The following is a 23280-nucleotide window of genomic DNA, read 5'->3' as shown; positions in this document are numbered from 1 at the left end:
CTATTATTATAATCAATGCTATTTAAGAAGGCATTCTGTGGGGCTTCCCTGGTGGCATAGTGGTTAAGAATCCGCTTGCCAATGCAGGGGATACTGGTTCAAGCCCTGGTCCGGGAAGATCCCACATGCCGCGGAGCCACTAAGCCCGTGCGCCACAACTACTGAGCCTGTGCTCTAGGGTCTGTGTGCCACAACTACTGAGGCCACGTGCCACAGCTACTGAAGCCCCTGTGCCTAGAGCCCATGCTCCACAACAAGAGAAGCCACCGCAATGAGAAGCCTGCGCACCGCAACGAAGACTAGCTCCCGCTCGCCGCAACTAGAGAAACCCGCGTGCAGCAACGAAGACCCAACGCAGCCTAAATAAATTAATTAAAAAAAAAAAAAGGCATTCTGTATTAATTCAGGGATATATCCTAGAACCTGATTTTCAGAAGTTAATTTCTAATATTAGTTTTCACGAGCAATTTGCCTTTCACCCAAAGAAATTGTAAAATACAAAACATATAGCTAAATGAATTTTCATGCAGTGGTAACCAGCCATCCTTGCACAAAATTAACTTTCCTTTTACCTTTTCTTGGTTTCAACCAAAATTTAAATTCATTATTTTTACTTTGAACTTTAATTACAAGAAACCACTTTACATCATTTTTATTTAGCTTCAACCATTCCAACTAACTTCATAACATTTAGCATGGTATTATTAACAATGAATAAAAAAAGGTGAGTTTGGAATTTCATTTGTAATTCAAATGGCTTTTGAATCTACCATGAATACAAAACTGATTCAGATATGATGCTCTATAAGCAAAATAAGTTACTAAAAATGGAGGCAGAACAGAAAACTTTGAAGTTACAAAGTTAGACCAAGAGGCAAAAGAGTAAGGAGCTTTCATAATAAAGTAAGTTGAAGTAATATGTTCCTCTACCTCACATCCATTAGGATGGCTACTATCAAAAAAAACCCCAAAAAAACAAAAAACAGAAAAAACAAGTGTTGGTAAGGATGTGGAGACATTGGAACCCTTGTACACTATTGATAGGATGGTAGAATGAGGCAGCTGCTATGGAAAACAGTATGGGGGTTGCTCAAAAAATTAAACATCAATTTACAATTTACCATATTATCCAGCATTTCCACTTGCAGAATTGACAGCAGGGATTAGAAGAGATATTTTTATACCCATGTACATAGCAGTGTTCTTCATAATAGCCAAAAGGTGGAAGCAACCCAACTGTCCACTGACAGAAGAATAAACAAAATGTGGTACTGTATATACTGAATGGAATATTATTTAGCCCTTAAAAAGGACATCCTGGACTTCCCTGGTGGCACAGTGGTTAAGAATCTGCCTGCCAATGCAGGGGACATGGGTTCAATCCCTGGTCTGGGAAGATTCCACATGCCGCAGAGCAACTAAGCCCGTGCACCACAACTACTGAGCCTGCGCTCTAGAGCCCGTGCGCCACAACTACTGAGCCCGTGCACTACAACTACTGAAGCCCACGCGCCTAGAGCCCACGCACCACAACTGAGCACATGTGCTGCAACTATTGAAGCCTGCGCACCTAGAGCCCACGCTCCACAACAAGAGAAGCCACCACAATGAGAAGCCCGTGCACTGCAACAAGAGTAGCCCCTGCTCACTGCAACTAGAGAAAGCCCGTGTGCAGTAACGAAGACCCAATGCAGCCAAAAAAAAAAAAAAAAAGGACATCCTGACATATGCCACAGTATAGATGAACCTTGAAAGCATTATGCTAAGTGAAATAAGCCAGTCACAAAAAGGACAAACACTGTATGATTCCACTTACATGAGGGACCTAGAGTAAGTGGTTGCCACAGGCTAGAGAGGAGGGAATAATCAGAATTATTGTTTAATAGGTACAGAGTTGTAGTTTTTCAAGATGAAAAAAAGTTCTGTGGATGGATGCACTTAATGCCACTGAACTGTAGGCTTTAAAATGGCTAAGATGGTAAATTTTATGTTACCTGTAATTTACCACAATTAAAAAAAGAGAGAGGGCTTCCCTGGTGGCACAGTGGTTAAGAATCCACCTGCCAGTGCAGGGGACGCAGGTTCAAGACCTGATCCAGGAAGATTCCACATGCCGAGGAGCAACTGGGCCTGTGCGCAACAACTACTGAGCCTGCGCGCCTAGAGCCCGTGCTCCACAACAAGAGAAGCCACCGCAGTGAGAAACCCACGCACTGCAATGAAGACCCAACGCAGCCAAAAATAAAGTAAATAAAATAAATAAATTCATTTAAAAAAAAGAGAGAGAAAGAGAAAGAAATATGTCCCTTCTACCTTCTCTACCAACCAGAGCTTAACTTGAGCTTACCACAAAGAGTTAATAGAAAACATCTGCCAAGTTTTTTGTTTTTTTTTTTTAATTAACCAGAAAGGAGATTAAGTAGCCCCCAGATACAAGTGAAATTAGATTTCGCTCAGTATTGTTATACTGATTACCTTGTGCTGGGCCTGGGTTGCAGGGGCTGAGTAAACACAGGAGATCACACAAGCCTACTTCTACTGATTTCCTAGGCTATGCAGCAGGCCCCAAACAAATTACTCTAATAATCTTCAAATCCTAATAATCACTAAGAGAAGAGATAATGATCCACTAAAAGCAAAAAACAAGTAAGATAAAGTTCCAAGGATTCAAAATTCAAACTACCTCTTCCATAGTTTCCTCAATCTGAGCAGAAACCGGTTCAGGAGATCTGAGACCAACAGGTACAAACACTGGAGCTTTGTTTACTTCTTCAGGAGCAAGATGATAGCTTTCTTCTTCATAGTCAGACTCAAAGTCTTCCGCATCATCTTCGTCTTCTTCCTGGGAAGCTCGAAGAGTCACCAGCACAGGCTTAGAAGCTCTAGGTTCCTTCTTAGAGGTCTTACTCCGAATTCGTTTTGATCCACGCCCTTTGGGGACGTTTGGTTTAATCTTTCGACGCATTCTCCTTTCACTACGATCTATCTTACATTCAGAGGCAGAAGAGAGAGCTGTTCTTCGATCCACAGCAATTTTAGAATAATGTGATTCTTTTAACAGCTGTGGAGAGCTGGAGGTTTAATCAAAATAGCAACATAGTCATTACATGCACAAGGATAATTTTAATGAAAACCCAACTTATAAAGTGAAATCTCAATTCAAGCCATTAATATAAAATGCCCACCACCCATTCTATCAAACACTAATGCTATGACGAGAATGAACGGAATTTACTGTTAGGATTTAGTTTCTCACTCAAAGTTAAATATTAGTTATCTACCTACAAATTTTTCACAGTAAGTTTTTAAATCTGAGCCATTTTTCCCCCTAGCTATTTAAGTGGTGATGAAATACAACACTGGAAATTATTAGAAGAAAATGGGATCAAGAACACTGGACCAATAAATACAGAATATGAGACCAAAAAATGATACGGTTTATCCTATTGGGTAAACAGATTAGGTCAAAAGAAAAAAGCAGAATGAGGAAATCCAACAGAGCAACATTTTTTAGAACTTAGGGTCCCTTCCACTTTCCTTGAAAACTGTGGAAGAAAGGTACCCTTCACTTGTGTTTGTGACTCCAATTCGAATCAGCACCCTAGTTATTTAGGTAATATGTACTACTCTTTCGTCAGGCTTCTGCTCATGTCTAATATACTCAAACTCAACACCCAGAAATTTTAAATGTAGGAAAGAAAAATCTTTCTGAGAAGATCATAAAAAAAGGAAATTTTAGTAAATAAAAATCAAAAGTGGGAAAGAAACAGACCTGCCAATAAAAAACAACCAATACTTCTGTTAACAAACCATCTTTTTACTCTATCAATAAGTTAGAGTAGGACATCCATTAAGAATAAGTTACTTGTATTTACTATTCTGAAAGTACTTGTTAAATAAAACTTTACCTTGCTGGTTTACTGACATACTGCTCTTCGACAACTGAACACATAGAATTATCGCCTACGGTTTTCTCTCCAACACTTCCTGATGGCCCAACTTCTGATTGAGCATCTTTTTTTGCCAAACCAATCTCCTTGGAACCTACAGAACCTTTTCTTGCTGAAATCTCCAGAGATGTCAGAAACTCAGCTTTTCCCTTAAATTTAAGAAGAAACAACTAATATTACCATGGAAACAATCTGTATGGTAATTTGGTTTGGTAGTTTGGCCTAAAGCGCTAAGCTTACACACATATACACAAGTGATTGGTCTCTAAACTTTCATAATATTGGAAAGTCAACAAATTTTCATGAAAATAGTTATAGTACAAAAGGCAAAACTATTTTTTTAATGTTCTCCTTCATGATATTGATAAAATAGAGCCCACTAATAAATTATTTTTTTCAAACTTACTTTTTGAAGAAGCTGGGTGTCAGAATCTCCATACTGCAGCAAATTATCTTCTGGCTTCCTTGCCTTACTCTGATCTGCTCTGTCTTTTTCTATGTCTGATTCCTCTTTCTTACCTTGTGCTCTTCCCAAATTTGGCTTAGCTTTTTGGAATTGCCTTCTTAACATTTGTGGTGGACTAGGAACATACGTTTTATGTTCATGTCTAGAATGAAAAACAAATCATGCTGAAGAACGAAAATCAGAATTCTTGTTGAAGTATCTGCTGTTAAGCAATTTTGGGGCACAAACCAATTCTATGTCCGAAGGACTATATATAAATAGTCTATAAAACTAGACATATAAATTGAAACCACACATGCTGATATGAAAGAAAGAACATAGAAGCTTTTATAACTTCCATTTTCTATATAGCCTGGGGAATACTTTCACAATAATATTTAATCTTTTTTTTACTTTCATTCATTGATTCTGGTGTGTCGTTGTATGCTACTTTAAGTAATTTTCAGAGAAATAACTAGATACAAAACAAAAATGCCAGTAATTGAAGATGGACTTCATAATGACACTTTAAACAAATGCTTCAACTGGGCTCTGAAGCATGAACAAATATACAATGGTCACAACAACCCTGGTCCTTCTGGTTCAAGAGCAGGCTTGAAAGCTAGAGTCTGTTCTCCTACCACATGCCTGTCACTTCATAGAAAAGGGTTTATTGACAGCCAGTGTCATAAGGATCTCAATATAACCCATTTGTATCTGCCAAATCAGAGAAAGACAAGGTTTTAACATTCAATACAGTAGCCATAGCTCCCAAGGCAACACAAACAGCTTCCTTAAGGTTTCCTGGAAAATATTTAATAACTGGCAAGGATCTGAATTAGCTAGTTTAAAACTAATATAAATCTGGATACTTATAAAGAAAAACTGGGTCTGTAAGTATCGATCATAAGTTCTCTGAAAGATCTGTATTAAAGACTAATCTTAAGTAATATTTGTAATAAATTACCTACAAGAGAAAGTAGTTAGTTACATTTCTAAATGTTCCAATCCTGCTAAGTTCTTCCAGCAGTGAAATACCAAGGAAGTTCACAGGAAGTTCTAACAAAGTAATGATGCTGGTTAATACATTCCAGCGTAGGCTAATGTATTTGGGAAAACGTGTTATATTTAACTTAAGTATAAGCTACTTACAATCAAGTGTGATTCTACAAAGGTACTTAAGAATAAAGTGTATATATATATATATATATATATATATATATATATATATAAGCTCAATGTGCTACTGGGGTTAAAAGGGGGTAAGAAACTGCTGGACATAAGAATAAGCTAACTTAAAACTATACAGAATATATACTCTGAAGAAAGTATCAGTCATGATAAAGCTAAAAGCTTGAACAAACTTCATAAACAGAAAAGATTTTAAAAAGAGGGGTGGGTGGGTAATGGGTTTCTATACAGGAAATTTGAAAGTTAGATCTTGCTCATTAAAAATGCAAAGGCTGAGCATAAAATCTCTTGAAACATGTGAAGTTTCTTTCAGGAAGCTCTGCCTATAAACTATAGGAATTTGCTAGTCTTAAAGTCATAAATCCTGAAAACTTAAGTTTAAAAACTAAACTGCCAATGTTACTTTGAGCAAGCCATTTAAATCCTCTAGATCCATACAGTCAATTATAAATGAAGGCATTAGGAAAGGCTGACCTCAAAGGTCACTGGTCTTTAAAGGCTCATTTAGAGTAAAACTCAAAATCCTTACAATGGTCCTACATAATCTGCGCTTCTCCCCACTCAGCCTTTACCTTTCATATATCTACTCCTCTTCCCCTCTTCCCCTGTTTCACACTGGCCCCCTCTGCTGTTCAGCAGATTGAAACTATTCTAGCTTCATAATTACTTTTTTCTTTCATAAAACTTACTAAATGTGAAATTACATAAAATCGATTATTCAAATATCCAAACTTTATCTTTGAAAAGTTTTATGCTTTTCTGATTAAAAGCAAACTTACCTCGTCTTTTCATCTGAAACATTTACTTTGTTAACATGAAGGTTTTCTAAAAGAACGTGACTCTGGTTTTCATACATTCTGCCTTCTGAATCTTTGGAGGATACAACTTCAATTTCCGTTGCAATTTGAGAATTTGGCTGAAATGCAAAACTTAATATATTAGTTTTGTTTTTTTTTTAACAACAGAACACACCTCCTAAAATATTTTAATCATTAAGAAAGGTATTTAGGGACTTCCCTGGTGGCACAGTAGTTAAGAATCTGCCTGCCAATGAAGGAGACACGGGTTCGATCCCTGGTCCAGGAAGATCCCACATGCCACGGAGCAACTAAGCCCATGTGCCACAACTACTGAGCCTGCGCTCTACAGCCTGCAAGCCACAACTACTGAGCCCGCAAGCCACAATTACTGAGCCCGTGTGCCACAACTACTGAAGCCCATGCACCTAGAGCCCATGCTCCACAACAAGAGAAGCCACCGCAATGAGAAGCCCGCGCACAACAACAAAGAGTAGCCCCTGCTCGCGCAACTAAAGAAAGTCCGTGCGCAACAACGAAGACCCAATGCAGCGATAAACAAATAAATTAATTAATTAATAATAAAGAAACGTATTTAGTTTTTTAAAATGAAGTCTCAAACTTGAGTATGCAATGTTCATGTTTTGCTGCCCAAAACAAAATTGCCTATGTACAGAGAAAGTTTCAAAGATTACTGCAGTAATATGTTCACATAATGCTTTAAAAACTACAATAACCATCTGTTGTGAACCCCCCTCCCAAAAAGTTCAATGTGTTTTTTTTTAATTTGGGGGGGGGTTCAAATAAGGATTACAATCACTTTATTTTAAATGTAGATTTTTCCCTTGTTAGAGAAAAGGAAAGAAAAACAAGATCTGTTGAAATGGGCATTAAACTACTTAGATTTGTTTCTAATATCAAAAGATCCATCAGTAAGAGATTGGTTAAACTGTCATTCCAAATAGCAGAATGTTACACTGCAGTTAAAAATGATGTATCTCCATATTTCATGACATGGAAAGCCACTTAATATAATACGTGAAAAACAGTAAGTCACAAAATAACATGATTACAATGATTTTATTATTTAAATTTACATGAGTATGCACACATGCATGCCTGGAGATATATCCAGTAAGATATGTCAAAAGGTTTTCAGTGGTTACCTCAGAGTGGTGAGACTAGGGGTAATTATTATATTATTTTGTATTGATTGAACATTTTCACAATGAATAGGTTCATTAGTTAGGAAAAAAAAATTTATTTTCATTAAAAAAAAAAATCCACAATGGTAAATCTGAAACAAAACTAGACACGTTATGTATGGAGTATCAGATGCCTATATTCTAAGCCAAGTCTGAGCTACCATTTGATATTTTAATATGCATTAAAAGGCTTGATTTAATTACATAGCAATAACTCACCACAGTCAGGAATTTTTTAGTTTCATCTTTTTGTAGTGTCCTTTCTTCCTTAACTGTTTCTTTGGCTTCACTTTTTTCTATTACTTGCCTCTGTCCAACCTTTCTTAAGTTTGGACTGGGTCTCTGAAGTCGGCCCCTTCCTGGTGGAGCAGTTTGGATAACGCTTTCCTTCATTTCTTGTTCGCAAGTGTTTATATGATAAGTCCTAGAAAAGGGGACAGGAGAAAAGAGAGAAAGCTTGATTGTAAAAAGATGAAAACTACTATAAAAATATAAAATTTGAATCTAATAAACTCTGTAAAATTGTTTTGTACATTAAAGGAAAATTAAATTACTTTCTGATTATATCTCATTTTACAAAAAAATAGTTATTTCAATTCTCAAAAGGTACTGAACTTATATGAGGTACCTACAATATTCAAATTCATGGTAATAGAAAGCACAATGGTGGCTGTCAGGGACTGGAGGTAGGGGGAATGGGAAGTTATTGTTTAATGGGGACAGAGTTTCAGTTTGGGAAGAAGAATGTTCTGGAGATGAACGGTGGTAATGGTCTCCAACGATGTGAATGTACTTAATGCCATTGGACTGTACACTTAAAAATGGTTAAAATAGTAAATTTTATGTTATATGTATCTTACTACAATTTTTAAAAAGGTAATGAATACATACCCTATATACATATACTTTTAAATGCATTGCTTTGTATAAGATCTTAAGCAGCTAACAGTGAATATAAGCAGGCAAGTGTTAAAAGGTGTTGAACTCAACCTGATTTTGTATTTTAGGCCATATGAATAAAAATAAACCAAGTATTCTTGATACTCACTTTCAAAATACATTAACACATTTCTTAAAAAAAGAAATGAAGAACTATTTGAAATAATTCTCCTATTTTAGATTTTTAATAAAACTATTACTGCTTACCCCATAGAGACAACTAATTCCTTTTCCTGGGCTTGTGTAGACTGAGACTCCTCTATAGGTTCACAAGAACTCAAAGGGGAAAGGTCCTTTTCAGTCTGTACACATGGTAATATCACAGCCTCCTCTTGACTGTGATCTGATTTGTCTTTTTCTCTTGATGTCATTAGGGAAGCCACATCCTAGAAGGTAGATTAAAAAAAAAAAATTTCATCGAGGGTTGGTAAAAGTATAGGGAAATAGAAACTTTAATAAACTGTTAGAAAAATAAACTGATACAGTCTTTGTAGACAACAGGGCAATATCTATCAAGAATTTTTATTTCCAGCAATTCTACTTCTAGAAATATATCTTATAAAAACACTCAAATAACTATCTAGAAAATTATACACAAGGATATTTATTACAGCAATATAATAGCCCCCCCAAAAAAGGAAAGAAAAAGAAAAGGAAAAACAAAAAATTGGAAACAAGACAAATCAGTATGGAACTAAATAAATTATAATTTCTTTACAATGAAACAGTACAGAGTCATTTAAAAGAAGTTTAATTTCTATATACTGATCCAAAAAGATGTTCATGGACTTCCCTGGTGGCGCAGTGGTTAAGAATCTGCTTGCCAATGCAGGGCACACAGGTTCGAGCCCTAGTCCGGGAAGATCCCACATGCTGCGGAGCAACTAAGCTCGTGCGCCACAACTACTGAGCCCACAACTACTGAAGCCCATGCGCCTAGAGCCCATGCTCTGCAACAAGAGAAGCCACCACAATAAGCCCGTGCACCGCAACGAAGAGTAGCCCCCGCTCGCCACGACTAGAGAAAGCCCGTGTGCATCAACGAACAGCCAGCACAGCCATAAATAAATTATTTTAAAAAAAAAAATGTTCACAATACTGTGTTAAGTGAAAAAAAATCAGAAGGCAGGATATGATGCCATTTTTGTAAAACAATGAAAATAAATACCCGCACATTTTATTATTTATATAAATAAGTATCTATACAGAAAAGTTTAGGTAGACATATATAAAATTGCTAACTTGGGAGGGAGAGATGGACTAACTTGGGAGAGAAAGATGGAACATTATAAAGGACTTTAACTTTTTAGATGATATATGTTTCCCAATTTGCAATTTTTTTTTTTTTTTTAATTTATGGCTGTGTTGGGTCTTCGTTTCTGTGCGAGGGCTTTCTCTAGTTGTGGCAAGTGGGGGCCACTCTTCATCGTGGTGCGCGGGCCTCTCACTGTCGCGGCCTCTCTTGTTGCGGAGCACAGGCTCCAGACGCGCAGGCTCAGTAATTGTGGCTCACGGGCCCAGTTGCTCCGCAGCATGTGGGATCTTCCCAGACCAGGGCTCGAACCCGTGTCCCCTGCACTGGCAGGCAGATTCTCAACCACTGCGCCACCAGGGAAGCCCTGCAATTTTTATAATCATTTAAAATAATCAATAAAAAGTGATTTTGGGGGCTTCCCTGGTGGCGCAGTGGTTGGGAGTCTGCCTGCCAGTGCAGGGGACACGGGTTCGAGCCCTGGTCTGGGAGGATCCCACATGCCGCGGAGCGACTGGGCCCGTGAGCCACAACTACTGAGCCTGCGCGTCTGGAGCCTGTGCTCCGCAACAAGAGAGGCCGCGACAGTGAGAGGCCCGTGCACCGCGATGAAGAGTGGCCCCTGCTCGCCGCAACTGGAGAAAGCCCTCACACAGAAACGAAGACCCAACACAGCCAAAAATAAATTAATTAATTAATTAATTTTTTTTTTTAAAAAAGTGATTTTGGGTACTTCCCTGGCGGTCCAGTGGTTAAGACTCTGCGCTTGGGCCTTCCCGGTGGGCACAGTGGTTAAGAATCCGCCTGCCAATGCAGGGGACACGGGTTCAATCCCTGGTCCAGGAAAATCCCACATGCCGCAGAGCAACTAAGCCCGTGCACCACAACTACTGAGCCCGCGTGCCACAACTACTGAAGCCCGTGCACCTAGAGCCCGTGCTCCGCAACAAGAGAAGCCACCGCAATGAGAAGCCCATGCACCGCAACGAAAAGTAGCCCCTGCTCACCACAACTAGAGAAAGCCTACACGCAGCAACGAAGACCCAACGCAGCCAAAAAATAAATAAAATTTAAAAAAAAAAAGACTCTGTGCTTCCACCACAGGGGGCACAGGTTCAATCCCTGGTCAGGGAACTAAGATCCCACATGCCACATGCCATGGCCAAAAAATAAATAAATTAAATTAAATTAAAATAAAATAAATAAATAAATGAAAGTGGTGGTTTTTTTGTTTTTGTTTCTTTTGGCCATGCCTCACAGCTTGTGGGATTTTGGTTCCCCGACCAAGGATTGAACCCGGGCCCTCGGCAGTGAAAGTGCAGAGTCCTAACCACTGGACCACCAGGGAATTCCCATGATTTATCCTTTTTAAACATAAGATTAGGAAGAAAAAGTACAAATGTTCAAGCACAGTAAGAACTGAGCTAAGATGTAAAAGAAGAATTTTAATTCAAAAAAGTACTTCATATGTTTAGAACGCTCAACTTATGAGTGTTAACGTTTCATTTCAAGGTTTTTGATGCTGTATCACACATCTTAATCTCTTATAGACCAAGTTAATCAAGTAAATAAAATAATCTCCTTTAACTCATATCAAGCTTTTAACTTTTTATTTCGCCTTCACAACAGAGGGAAATAAAGATGGACTCTCATTCTCATTTTTCCTGTGAAGAAACTAGTTGCATCATTTGGCTATGGTCACATAATGAATAAAGGTCAGAACTTGAACTAGAGCCTGGGCCTCTTAAAATCCTTCCCATGACACATTTGCCCACCATCAGAGATTCAAGATTCTTACACAAACCACATGGAACAATGAGGTACATTAAGGACAGCACCAATATCACACACAGCAAAAATTACATAAGGAAATATTTGCGAATTTTTAATTCCAAGTGTTTTACTTTAGTAATTATAATAACTAAAACAGAAAACCTCCATCTTAAATAACACTCACACGTTGAGAAGGGAGAGTTCTCGTTTGTTCTCCATTCTGCTGTATCACAACAGTCCCTTTTTTATCAGCTTCCACTTTCTTCCCAGGTGTGTGTTTTTCTGCTTCTATAGTCTCTCTTTTTGAAGCTGCTCTTGCTAAGTTTGGTTTTGGTCTTTTGAATCTACTTCTCACAAAAGGTGCTGGTTTCACTTCAAGTGGCTTCTGTTCTTGAGGAAGAGATTTGCTTTTGGAACAAGGATTATCAAGCTTTAGGATGACATGAAGGGGCAGTGGGAGCGGAGTCTTAGCACAACCTTAGAGACTGGCAGTAAATATTTAATTCTAATTCTTAACAGGAAAACAAATCGGACTATTTGGTAGATCCTGAAAAACATGAGTGGTACAATCCAGGTATAAGCCTAGGAATTATATCATCTTCGCACAAAGAAAATACAGGTTTGTCACACCTGTACTGACTTAAAAGTATGTGTTGTACACAATTCTGTATGTTAGTAATTCTTACAATCTACTGTCAGAAGGACCTCAAATCTCTCCTAGTCTTCCCCAAACCAGCTTAAAATTTCCAACACTATGCCATAGATGATATGTCTTAAAACCTTATTTAGTTTAACATAATCTGCAAATATAACTTTATATGCTTTCTCTTTACAAGCACACAGACCTATATACTTGTACCTTAAATTAATATCTGAAAACTGCTCTGGAACATCTGGAGATCGCATCCTCTGGTCTTCTATTTTATCAAGCTCAGAAGTCTGTGAAGAAATGTTCAAATGACTCAACTGACTTGATATTTCCTTTTCAGAATTTCTTTTTTCTTCTACAGATATATGCACCACGGATTGTACTTCACTGCTAATGTCCTGGAAATAAATCAGCACATATAAAATATTCCTTAAGCATGTCATACATTTCAAACAAAAGCCTATATTCTTCACACTGTTTTTAAAAATGCAGAAGTTTGGGGGTTTTTAATTTTTAAGTAAAATAAAATTTAATTTACAAATGCTAAAACACAGAATTTGGAAAACTCTTCTTTCTATATTGCATATTATTATATGTTTTTTCCAAACTACAAATGCCATTACCTATCCAAAAAAAAGTTAGAAAACTGGAAAATGTTAGAATAGCTTCAACTTCAATTAACTGGAAACTTTTAATAAGATGAACTTTTAAAAGTGGAGTGAACCGGGGTGGGACAGGAAATAAAGAGAAAAACTGATACAGATATGGTCAAAAGAAATAATTCCAGTGTATGTTCATACTAGAATTAGCACAAATTCAGTCCAATCTCTTATATTCCTTTTATCTAAGAGCAACTTTAAACTGACATTAAGAACAGTAACTTTTCCACAATTATAAAATTTTTTCAATTATTAAAAAAAAAAAAAAGAATATATAATTTCTTTAAGGTCCAGAAACACAGAATTTAGGACTGGGAAAGACATTATGCTTTTAGAGACTTTAAATGTTGTTGGACTTAAGGGCAATAATCCTGGAATTATTTTGATTTGTTTTTCTCTGAAAAAGTATTCAAAAAAATATTTTTTAAAGGACAGAAAAATACATACTTTAATATTTAGTGAAGGCACAGCACTGCAGTCACCACTACCCCTCTGCAATGAATCTGTCTCAGTTTGTCTTGAGGTCCCAGTCTCCTCTGGTTCATTTTCCCTTAGAGAAATGTCTATTTTTCCAGTTTTTTCCAAATCTGTCACCTTTTCCTCAGAAGCACTGATCTCTTCTGATCCGCTTTTCCTCAAGGAAATTTCTCTTCCAGTTTCTTTCAAATCTGCCTCTGTTTCCTCAATGGCAGTCATCTTTCCTGATACCTTCTCCATCAGGGAAATGTCTCTTTTTCCAGTTTCTTCCAAATCAATCTCCCTTTCCCCTGTGGCACTTATCCCCACTAGTACATTTTCCCTTGGGGAAATTTCTATTCCAATTTTGTTCAAATCTGTCTCCATTTCATCATCTATAGTTTTGAGCCCTGAGGTCTTTTCTTGTGTAGGTATTTCTCTTCTTTCAGTTTCTTCTAAATCTGTCTCTACTTCCTCAGCGGTATCAATCATCTCTGCTATCTCCTCCCTCGGGGAAATCTCTCTTCCAGTTTCTTTCAAACCTGTCTTCACTTCACCAATAGTATCGACCTCCTCCGGGGCATTTTCCTGTAGGGATATTTCTCTTCCTTCAGTCTCTTCCAAATCTGTCTCTCTTTCCTCAGTGGCATCAGTCACCTTTGTTATCTTCTCCCTTGGGAAAATCTCTCTTCCAGTCTCTCTCAAATCTGTCTCCATTTCCACAGTGACATCAGTCATTTCTGGTATTTTCTCCCTGGGAGAGATATCTTTTCTTTCAGTTTCTTTTAAATCTGGCTCCATTTCCTTAGCAATATTAGCCTCCACAGGCACCTCTTCCCTTGGTGAGGTTTCCAGTCTTGCAGTTTCTCTCAAAGCTGCTGTCGTCTCCTCGGAGGCAAGAACTTCCTTTGGTACCTCTTCTTCCTTTGAGAAAATTTCTCTTCTTCCAGTTCTTCTTCCTATATTTGGCTTTGGTTTCTGAAATCGAGTCTTTAGAATTTGAACTTGTTTATTTGCTTTATTATCCTCTTGAATACTATTAAAAAAAAAAAAGACACACAATCAAATTGTAAACTAGACTGCCAACTGAAGAGATATGGTTGAGAAATCACTACTGAAAAACCAGGAACTCTCAAATTAAAAAAAAAAAAAAAAAAAATAACGAAGCACCAGGAATCTCTGGGCAAAATTTAAAAATTAAAGTAGAGAAGAAATTCCATCCTTGGAAATTACAGTAAATTTTTTAAATAATTAAATATATTTATTATATAGAGACATATATACAGAGAAATCTGTCAATAAGGTCAATTAGAGTAGCAGCTAATCGGGCCTAAATAGTCTCTTTCTAATTGTCATCCACATCAACCTCGGCAAATACTGGCTGAGAAAGACTCTCCGAGTCCTCTACATTGGAGCTAGACCAATTTGTGTCTGCTATTCCTACCTTTTCGCCCCTACTCTCCTTTATCCAGACATATGTCTTGCTATAAGAGTTAAAGAACTCATTTATATGGCCAGAACTAACCAGGATCTCAAATAGCTGGGTGGAGGTATAATTTGAATAAGGTACAGTCTTATGACTAAAAACTAGGTCTGCCCCTCCTCACTTTTTAAAAACAATTAAAAATGAGATTTCCTGTACAGTCACTTCTCTAAAAGCTTGTGATTTCATAATACAATGTGGGAATGAAAGAAAAGAGTAAATAAACAACAACGTTTCGCAGTCTGTTGAATGCTACTGGGCACACAACAATCAGTATCTTGTATAAGCACCTTGTTCTTCAAAAAAGCAGCAGCATGCTCTGCTTTGTGCTTTATCATAATAATAGAGAGTAAAACCAATAAAAATATACAAATGAATGAAAGAGCACTTAGTGACTGGTTAAGATTTTGACCTCTGAGGCCCTTTTCTTGTGTAGATATTTCTCTTCTTTCAGTTTCTTACATAGCATCTTGAACAGTTCAAAGTGTTTGAGACTGGGGAGGAGGGAAACTGCCTATTGGATATAAACAGGCATATGATTTGATAAAACACAGAATCTTAGAATTGTTTTTATGAATACTGGAGATTCAAAGGCCAGAAAGGCCACTGCCTTTGGAGAGGAAAGTTGTTGATATCAGACTGGATATTAGTTATGAACAATCCAGCAGGGTTCTAAAACCCAAAGGCCACCCAGGGAAAACTTGGTTTTCTACTAAGCCACATGAAAATGGAGTCTGGCTTAAACTAAAAAAATACAAACAAAATATCCAAATTGTCAGATATCTGTAATTAATATTTGTATCAGAGATATGCAACAAGTAATGCAGTTGTACAGGCTTCTACCCAGAGTTTGTGTGGCAGAGAAGTAAAATAGGTTGGGGGTGTAGGGAAGGGGTACAAAGGAATAGAGAAAGAAGAGAGGAATAAAGGAATTTTTCTGTCTTCTAATAAAGATCTTTTGAGTAGTTCAGGAAACCTAGCTTTCACTCTCAGGTTAGGTAGTATTTAAACAGGCTCATACAGCTGTAATAAAGTATACAATAGGCCAGACTTTAAATGTAAAGATTGGTAAACTATAAATAATTGTTGAAACTAGATAGTAGGTACATGGGAGTCTGCTATTCTGTTCTCAGTACTTTTGTGCATTGAATATTCCCAAAAGGAAAAAAGTTTTTAAAGCACACTAATAATTCCGTTGATCTGGTTTAATATCCTGCAGAGGGGAAACAACAAATTCAGAGAGCTGTGGCTATGGGAAGTATGAGTTTTACTTAAAATTTACGTAAACCTTAAATAAAGGTAATATGTGATCAATCTAATCCCAAAGAAACAAATATTAAGAAAGTAAGTAGCATTTTCACATCTGGATATAAACATGTAATTTACTATGCATGTGAAGTGATAATACTATCCATGTTAACTCAAGGTCTAATTTGCGATGGGTAAATCAATTCATCAAAATACCAATAAGAGAGAAATCAACATGAAGGCAATGACATAAACTGCCTTGAAAGGTGAATTTACACTTGTAAATATTATGTAACTTGATATACAGATAACAAAATCAGTCTGATTTGCTATTTTTAAAAAATGATTAAGAATTTCTAAAACTTTACACATAATTCAAACATTATGTCATTAATAAGATGATGCTTACCTTAGACATTCATTAAGAGCCCTGGGCTCATCTGACTGCACATTTTGAAAAGAAGTATCTTTTTTTTCAGACTGTGATGTGATGTCTTCACAATCAAAATTTTTACATGACTGATCTTCTATTTGTTCAGGAGTCTTAAAAACAAACACATTTTTAAAAAAGTTTTAGGTCTCACAATGTAACACACATTTATAAAAGACTTCATTGAAAATTATGTATGACTTGAGTATAAGGAAAATGGTAAACATTTCAAAATTATAAAATGATATTCAAGGGGCACTCTTTTTTTTGGCGGGGGTGTGGGGTGGTGCCACGCTGTGCAGCTTGCAGAATCTTACCCGAGCCCCCTGCAGTGGAAGCACGGAGTCCTAACCACTGGACCACCAGGGAATTCCCTAAGCGGCACTTTTTAATGTTTGTTCTTTAGATATAGGAAATTTCACAAGCCACACCTTTTACCTCATCTCAAAGCCCCCATTCTTTTCCTCCTAATCAGAAAGCAAGTAACTGCTTCAGTCTGATCTGTTAAAATTATCCCTTGGGGTCTATCTTTCTAAATCTTTTTGATTATTATAATCACATTATAGACCCTGGGAATCATAACAGAAGAAATTCAAATCTCAAATCATGCCAACTCTTACTCTTATCACAAAGACCAGCTATTATGTAAATAATCTAAAATTTATCATCTTTGTTGTTGGAATATTTTAGGAGGGAGCTTTTAACATTTTATTTTGTTTAAGTCAGTATTAAAATTCATATACCTAGCTATATTTTCAGAAGGGAAGTATAATTCAAACACCTGCTGAGTGATGGGGGAAGGCAAGTCCAAACATGAGTAAGGTGAAAGCAGATGATTCATCATATAAATGCTTAAAATCCACAGAGCTGAGAGCTAAGTGCCTTCACAATTAGCAAAGCTGCTGGCTATGAGATTTGGGCATTAAATTTAAAGAACAATATACATAATTGTATACAGTATTGCTGTTTAAAAAGGGGGATGAAAGGAGGCTTATGTATTTGTTTAACAAAAAACTGGAGGGCATCAGAGTACTTACATCTCTATCAATACAGGACTCATTTTCATTCTTTTCTACACTGGCCCCAATTTTTTCCTGTGATGTAACAGTTTCTTTTCTTTCAGCAGCTTTACCTACATTTGGCTTTGGCCTTTGCAATAAGCCCCTCATTAGGCGTGCAGGTCTGAAAGCCTTTAGTTGATCATCTTCCTGCAGACAAATTTTTTCACTCAAACTAGAGTAATTACAAAGGAATAAAATCAATGGTTATTCTGAAGTCACATAATTACTTGTATATCACATACATGCTTGTTTTCAGTATTCTCTTCTCCCAGGTATAAATAAGTAAACCATTTGGAATACAAAATAATTCACAAGTGTCCTTAAGAACACCCTCAAAGATACACACCCCTCTATACCTTAACCCTCTAGAACAGACATAGTCCTAAAAGCATGACTATAAAGAAGCATTTTAAAATCAAACTGTTACCACAAAATTGGAAAAATCTATACCTGACAAGCATGGAATACTATTCCCCACTCAGGACACCATTGTGTACATACACCTCCAGGGCACTGGACACAGAATATGGAATAAACATACAGTCCAGAATCCACTGGTTCAGATTTATATTGGAGCAAGGCCTATTCTAGATCTCTACTCCAAGTTAAAGATTCCCCACCGCCCTTTTTTTCTGGTCACACCGCGCGGCATGCGAGATCTTAGTTCCCCAACCAGGGATCAAACCTGTGCCCCCGGCAGTAGCAGCACGGAGCACTAACCACTGGACCACTAGGGAATTCCCCTAAATATTCCCTTTGGAAACCTCTTGCTATAAATAAAATTATCCAGAAACATATATCTTGACCATTAATTTATCTAACAAGACTTTGTTAAAATCTTGTTCGTAAGTTGAGGGAGAAACGTAATTGCTCACCAGTGGATCCATACTATAATTTATTTCTACAATACCAAGCATAAAGAGCATTATTAAAATGTTTCAACAATCCCTATAGTTAAAAATGGACACTAGCTGAAAATAAAATGCAGACATTATTAAGTAGAAAATAAGTCATTACAATCATTCCTAAGAGTTACTATTTTTATTCTATTTCCTAAATACTTACTTAGAGGCAGTGTCAGCTTCTGGATTCTCTTTCTCTTTATTCTCCATTCCAGAAATACCAAGTGCATTCATTTTATCCTTTTCCATATGATTCTACGAATTTAATTTTTTATATTTAATCTACTTAACATAAAGTTCAAACTTTGTAATAAATAAATAAATGGAAATTAAAACAATAAAGTTTCACTTTTTTGTACTCCTAATTATTAAAAGAGAGTTGTTAAAATCATAAAGGCAGATGAGAACCTTTTAAACATATAATCTCATACATCACTGATAGAAGCACAAATTGGTATATCCTTTCTGGAAAGCCTTTTGCCAACATGAATCAAGAGCTTTAATAATGTTCATACTCTTTGACCCAGTAATATCATTTCTACGACTCTACTCTAAAAAAATATCTAGACAAAGATTTAAGTACAAGGATGTTCACTGGAACATTATGCAAAACAGCAAACACTGTAAACTGACAAAATATCCAATAATGAATAAACGGTTAAATAAATTCAATTATACCCATTGATAGAATATTATGAAGTCACTAAAAACCATGTTTTCAAAAGATATTTAATGATATGGAAAAATATTTATGAAATGTTAAAATACCAGAGGATACAAAAGTGAATTAATACTACTACTCAAATATGTAAAAGAAAAGCTGGAAGGATATAGTCTAAAAGGTTGGTTGCATGTAGATAATAAAATTAACTTTTGTTTTAATTTTTACATGAATCTGTATTTTCCCAATCTTCTAGAATTTAAAAACATCTCATAAGATTATAATAATATAGTTACAGTTATATTATTAAGATAAAAAAGATTTCACATAAGAGGAAAAAAGACTAAAATTTTAAAAATTATTTTAGCAAAAATAAAACATTTTTAATAATATAATGCTGGCAAGGATATAAGGAAACAGGAACATTCATTTAATGCTTAAAGCAATGTAAATAGATTCTTTTTTTTTTTGGTCACGGGGCTTGTGGGATCTTAGTTCCCCAACCAGGGATCGAATCCGGGCCCAGGCAGTAAAAGCGTCCTAACAACTGGACCTCCAGGGAATTCCCAAGATTCCTTTTTTTGACTGTCAGTTTGACAATGCCTAACAAGAGCCAAAAAATATTTAAAATACTTTGGCGCATTAATCCCACCACTTCTGGAAATTTATTCTTTGCCTATTTACAAAATTGTTTGCTTTTATTTACAAGGGTTAAAAAAATGGAAACAACCTAAACATTAGAGAAATGGTTAGGTAAATTAATAATAATGTTAACCTGATGCAGATATTAAAAAGATCAATTAACTCCAAGAAAGTGTAAATGGATAGTTTCAGAGAAAAAAGTTTTAAATGTTATATATGGCTAAAAACTACAAAAATGTTTACTTCCATAAAAAGAGAAATAAAGTTTATGAAGGACAAACAGGAATATTCTGTGTATAGATAAGAGGGTTGTGGTTATAATTTTATTATAGCTGGTTTAAAAAATATTTTGAATAAATACTTTATATAAGTAAACAAAAGACATATTTGTTACTACTAAGGATGTTCGAAATGATATATCCTATATTCTAAAGAAAATGTATACAACATGAGACTAGTAAGACAAATTTAATATTAATGTGTGAAGTTCTCATATCTTGGCTTTACTATTGGTAACATTACTTTGTAATTACAAGTTAAACATTTTTATTCCCAACTATTTAGAAAAAATACTTTATAATTTTAATTTCCATTAAGTCTCTTACTCCATACCTTTTCAACCGAAGTTTCTGTATGTAAACTCTTGTTCTCTGCATCTGTTTTCCCTTGTGAAAGAACTGATTTCTTCCCAACTGCCCTTGATAAATTGGGTTTAGGTCTCTGGAGTCGTCCTCTTGTCATCGGTTTAATACTTTCTGTTTGATCAGTTTCCCTAGAAAATTAACATTATTTAAATTGTACCAACATGCAGGCATATTCAAAAGAAATTCTGGAAAATTCTTTAAAAATCCATTCGCAGCTAGAAAAGAACTCCTTTAAGCTTACTTACAATAAATGTAGCAAAGAAGACTGAACAAGAAGAGCAATGAAGGGTAACTAATTTGTTTTATCAGATGTTAAAAATATACTACTTAGCATCAATAATTAAAATATTGTGGTACTAACACACGAATAACAGATAAATGAAACACAAAAGAAAACTGAGATGATGACTCCAAATTACATGATTTTAGTATACAATAAAGTTGGCATTTCAAAATAGAATAAGATGACCACAAAAATAATATATTTTTTAAAATAAATGTTAAATTAACGGTGATGGGAAAACTAGTAATACTGGGGAATAAAATAAAATTAGCTCCATTCCTTGCACTGTACTCACAATGTATTCTAAATGGATCAAAGATTTAAGTGAAACCATACAGAAAACATGAATGAATTCTTTTGTAACTTTGAGGTGGAGTAAGCCTTTCTAAAACTTGATTAAAAGATCAGGAGCCATAAAAGAAAAAAAAAAAAAAGGAGAGAGATCTGACAACAAAAATATCAAAAACTTCTACGTGGCCAAAACATATGTCAGAAGTCAAACTACAAACCAAGAAAACATGTTTTACAACTCATATCACAAGGCTAACCTCTCTAAAATGTAAAGCCCTCCTACAGAACAATACCAGTAACTCATTAGAAAACTGGAAAAAGGATATGAACTCACAAAAAAACAAAATAAAAATAGGTTTTAAATGTGAATAGATGCTCAGCTTCACTCCCAATAAGAAATGTACAAATTAAAAGTGGAGCGAGCTGGACTTCCCTGGCGGTCCAATGGTTAAGACGCCACGTTTCCAACACAGTGGGTGCAGGTTCGATTCCTGGTCGGGGAACTAAGATCCCACATGCCGTGCAGCACAGCCAAAAAAGAAAAAAGAAAAAAAAGATTGAAAAAAAAAAAAAAAAAGTAGAGCAAGCAAGCACAAATGTGAAAAGATATTAAGAATCGGAGAATCTATGCGGAATTATATACAGATGTTCATTGTTCTTTTGACTTTTCCTTAGGTTAGAAAATTTTTAAGTAAGCAACTGAAGGGAAAAAAAAAAAAATAGAATTACATACCCCTGTCAAAAAAGGAGTGGGGTATATATACCATACTGTGATATTATTTTATTTTATAATCTGTCAAGACCAGCAAAAATCCAAGTTTGATAACACTGTTGGTAGGGAGCCATTTCTTACATTGTTAGTGGGAATATAAACTAGAATAACTCCTATGGAGAGCATTTTGGAAGTATCTATCAAAATCATAAATGTATAAATGTACACACACTCACATACAAATGTGTCCTTTGGGCTAGCAATTTCATTTTAGGAACTTTCCCTACAAATACACTGGCACAAAGATGAAAGGATAGAGGTATAAGTTTCTAAGCATTGTTTGTAAAAACAACATATATAGCCATCAACAGGGCACCGATAATATAAACTGTGATTCATCCATACAACAGAACACTATGCAACTATAAAAAGAATAAAGGTCTTTAAGTAAAGATATGAAGATATAAGATAAAAAAATTACAAAATGGTATTATACTATGCTACCATTAGGGTTTTAAAAAGAGTAAAATATATATAAACTTTATGTATTTGTATTAGCTTTAATGTTTTTTTTTTTCTTTTAAATCTCTGAAAGACTAAGAAATAAATAACACTGGTTACTTGTTAGGGTAAATGGGGACATGACAGGAGGGATACTTCACTCTATACCTTCTCACACTTTTGGACATTTGAACCACAGGAATATATTGCCTATTCCAAAGACTAGTTTAAATTTTTATTTAAAAAAATAAGTTTGATTCTCTGGGACTTCCCTGGTGGCGCAGTGGTTAAGAATCCACCTGCCAATGCAGGGGACACAGCGTCCGAGCCCTGGTCTGGGAAGATCCCACATGCCGCAGAGAAACTAAGCCCGTGCACCACAACTACTGAGCCTGCGCTCTAGAGCCTGCGAGAAACAGCTACTGAGCCCGCGTGCCACAACTACTGAAGCCCACGCACCTAGAGCCTGTGCTCCGCAACAAGAGAAGCCACCACAATGAGAAGCCCGTGTGCCGTAAGGAAGAGTAGCCCCCGCTCGCTGCAACTAGAGAAAGCCTGTGTGCATCAACGAAGACCCAAGGCAGCCAAAAATAAATAAATAAAAAATAAATTTAAAAATCATCTTTAAAAAAAAAAAGTTCGATTCTCAATGTGACTATGCTTTACTGAAAATTAAGAATTCATAAACTAAACAACTTTTAAGCCCATATGAGGAGCTATGAAGGAGATAAAAAGGAAGTCTGAACTTTTGAGATATCTTTTCAAAGGGAGATTCTTGTGGTGCTTTTATTGTTTTTAGTGAAGATATTAATTTAACCAGTATTTTCATACTAGAAAATATAATACATAATCTCTTTAAAGTCATCAATATCAAAATCTACTACTTTGACAACAGGTATGAAAAATAACTCAAACCAAGTAAAAGTTAAATCTCATAGCAAATATTTAGGCTTCCAAATTATTTTAGAATTTCATCGTAAGTTACCAGTTTGCTATAACTCGTATCACTAAGATAATCTTTCTATAATGAAATATAAAGTGAAAAACCTTAATGTCACTAAGACCACAGTACAATTACATATTAAATGGTCTACAGTCCTCTCCTA

The 23280-nt window shown here is 35.9% G+C and overlaps 1 protein-coding gene across 5 annotated transcripts in view; it reads right to left on the bottom strand.

The window, feature by feature from the left end:
• BDP1 (B double prime 1, subunit of RNA polymerase III transcription initiation factor IIIB) overlaps positions 1-23280 on the bottom strand; it is an 85103-nt gene that overhangs the window by 31147 nt on the left and 30676 nt on the right. For all 5 annotated transcript variants that reach the window (XM_068535473.1, XM_068535474.1, XM_068535477.1 and 2 more), the window contains exons 13-25: positions 20356-20515; positions 18604-18695; positions 17515-17710; positions 16457-16590; positions 13308-14352; positions 12412-12599; positions 11737-11959; positions 8735-8913; positions 7808-8012; positions 6366-6502; positions 4357-4558; positions 3909-4099; positions 2684-3071 (exon numbers count right to left, since the gene is read on the bottom strand). In XM_068535473.1, the coding sequence (XP_068391574.1) occupies positions 2684-3071; positions 3909-4099; positions 4357-4558; positions 6366-6502; positions 7808-8012; positions 8735-8913; positions 11737-11959; positions 12412-12599; positions 13308-14352; positions 16457-16590; positions 17515-17710; positions 18604-18695; positions 20356-20515 (3340 nt within the window). The remainder of the gene's footprint in view (positions 1-2683; positions 3072-3908; positions 4100-4356; positions 4559-6365; positions 6503-7807; positions 8013-8734; positions 8914-11736; positions 11960-12411; positions 12600-13307; positions 14353-16456; positions 16591-17514; positions 17711-18603; positions 18696-20355; positions 20516-23280) is intronic.

Source organism: Eschrichtius robustus, chromosome 2, assembly GCF_028021215.1.
Source record: "Eschrichtius robustus isolate mEscRob2 chromosome 2, mEscRob2.pri, whole genome shotgun sequence".
Taxonomy (NCBI): Eukaryota; Metazoa; Chordata; class Mammalia; order Artiodactyla; family Eschrichtiidae; genus Eschrichtius; species Eschrichtius robustus.
Note: the sequence above shows the minus strand (reverse complement) of the source record. Positions and strands in the feature narration are given on the sequence as shown.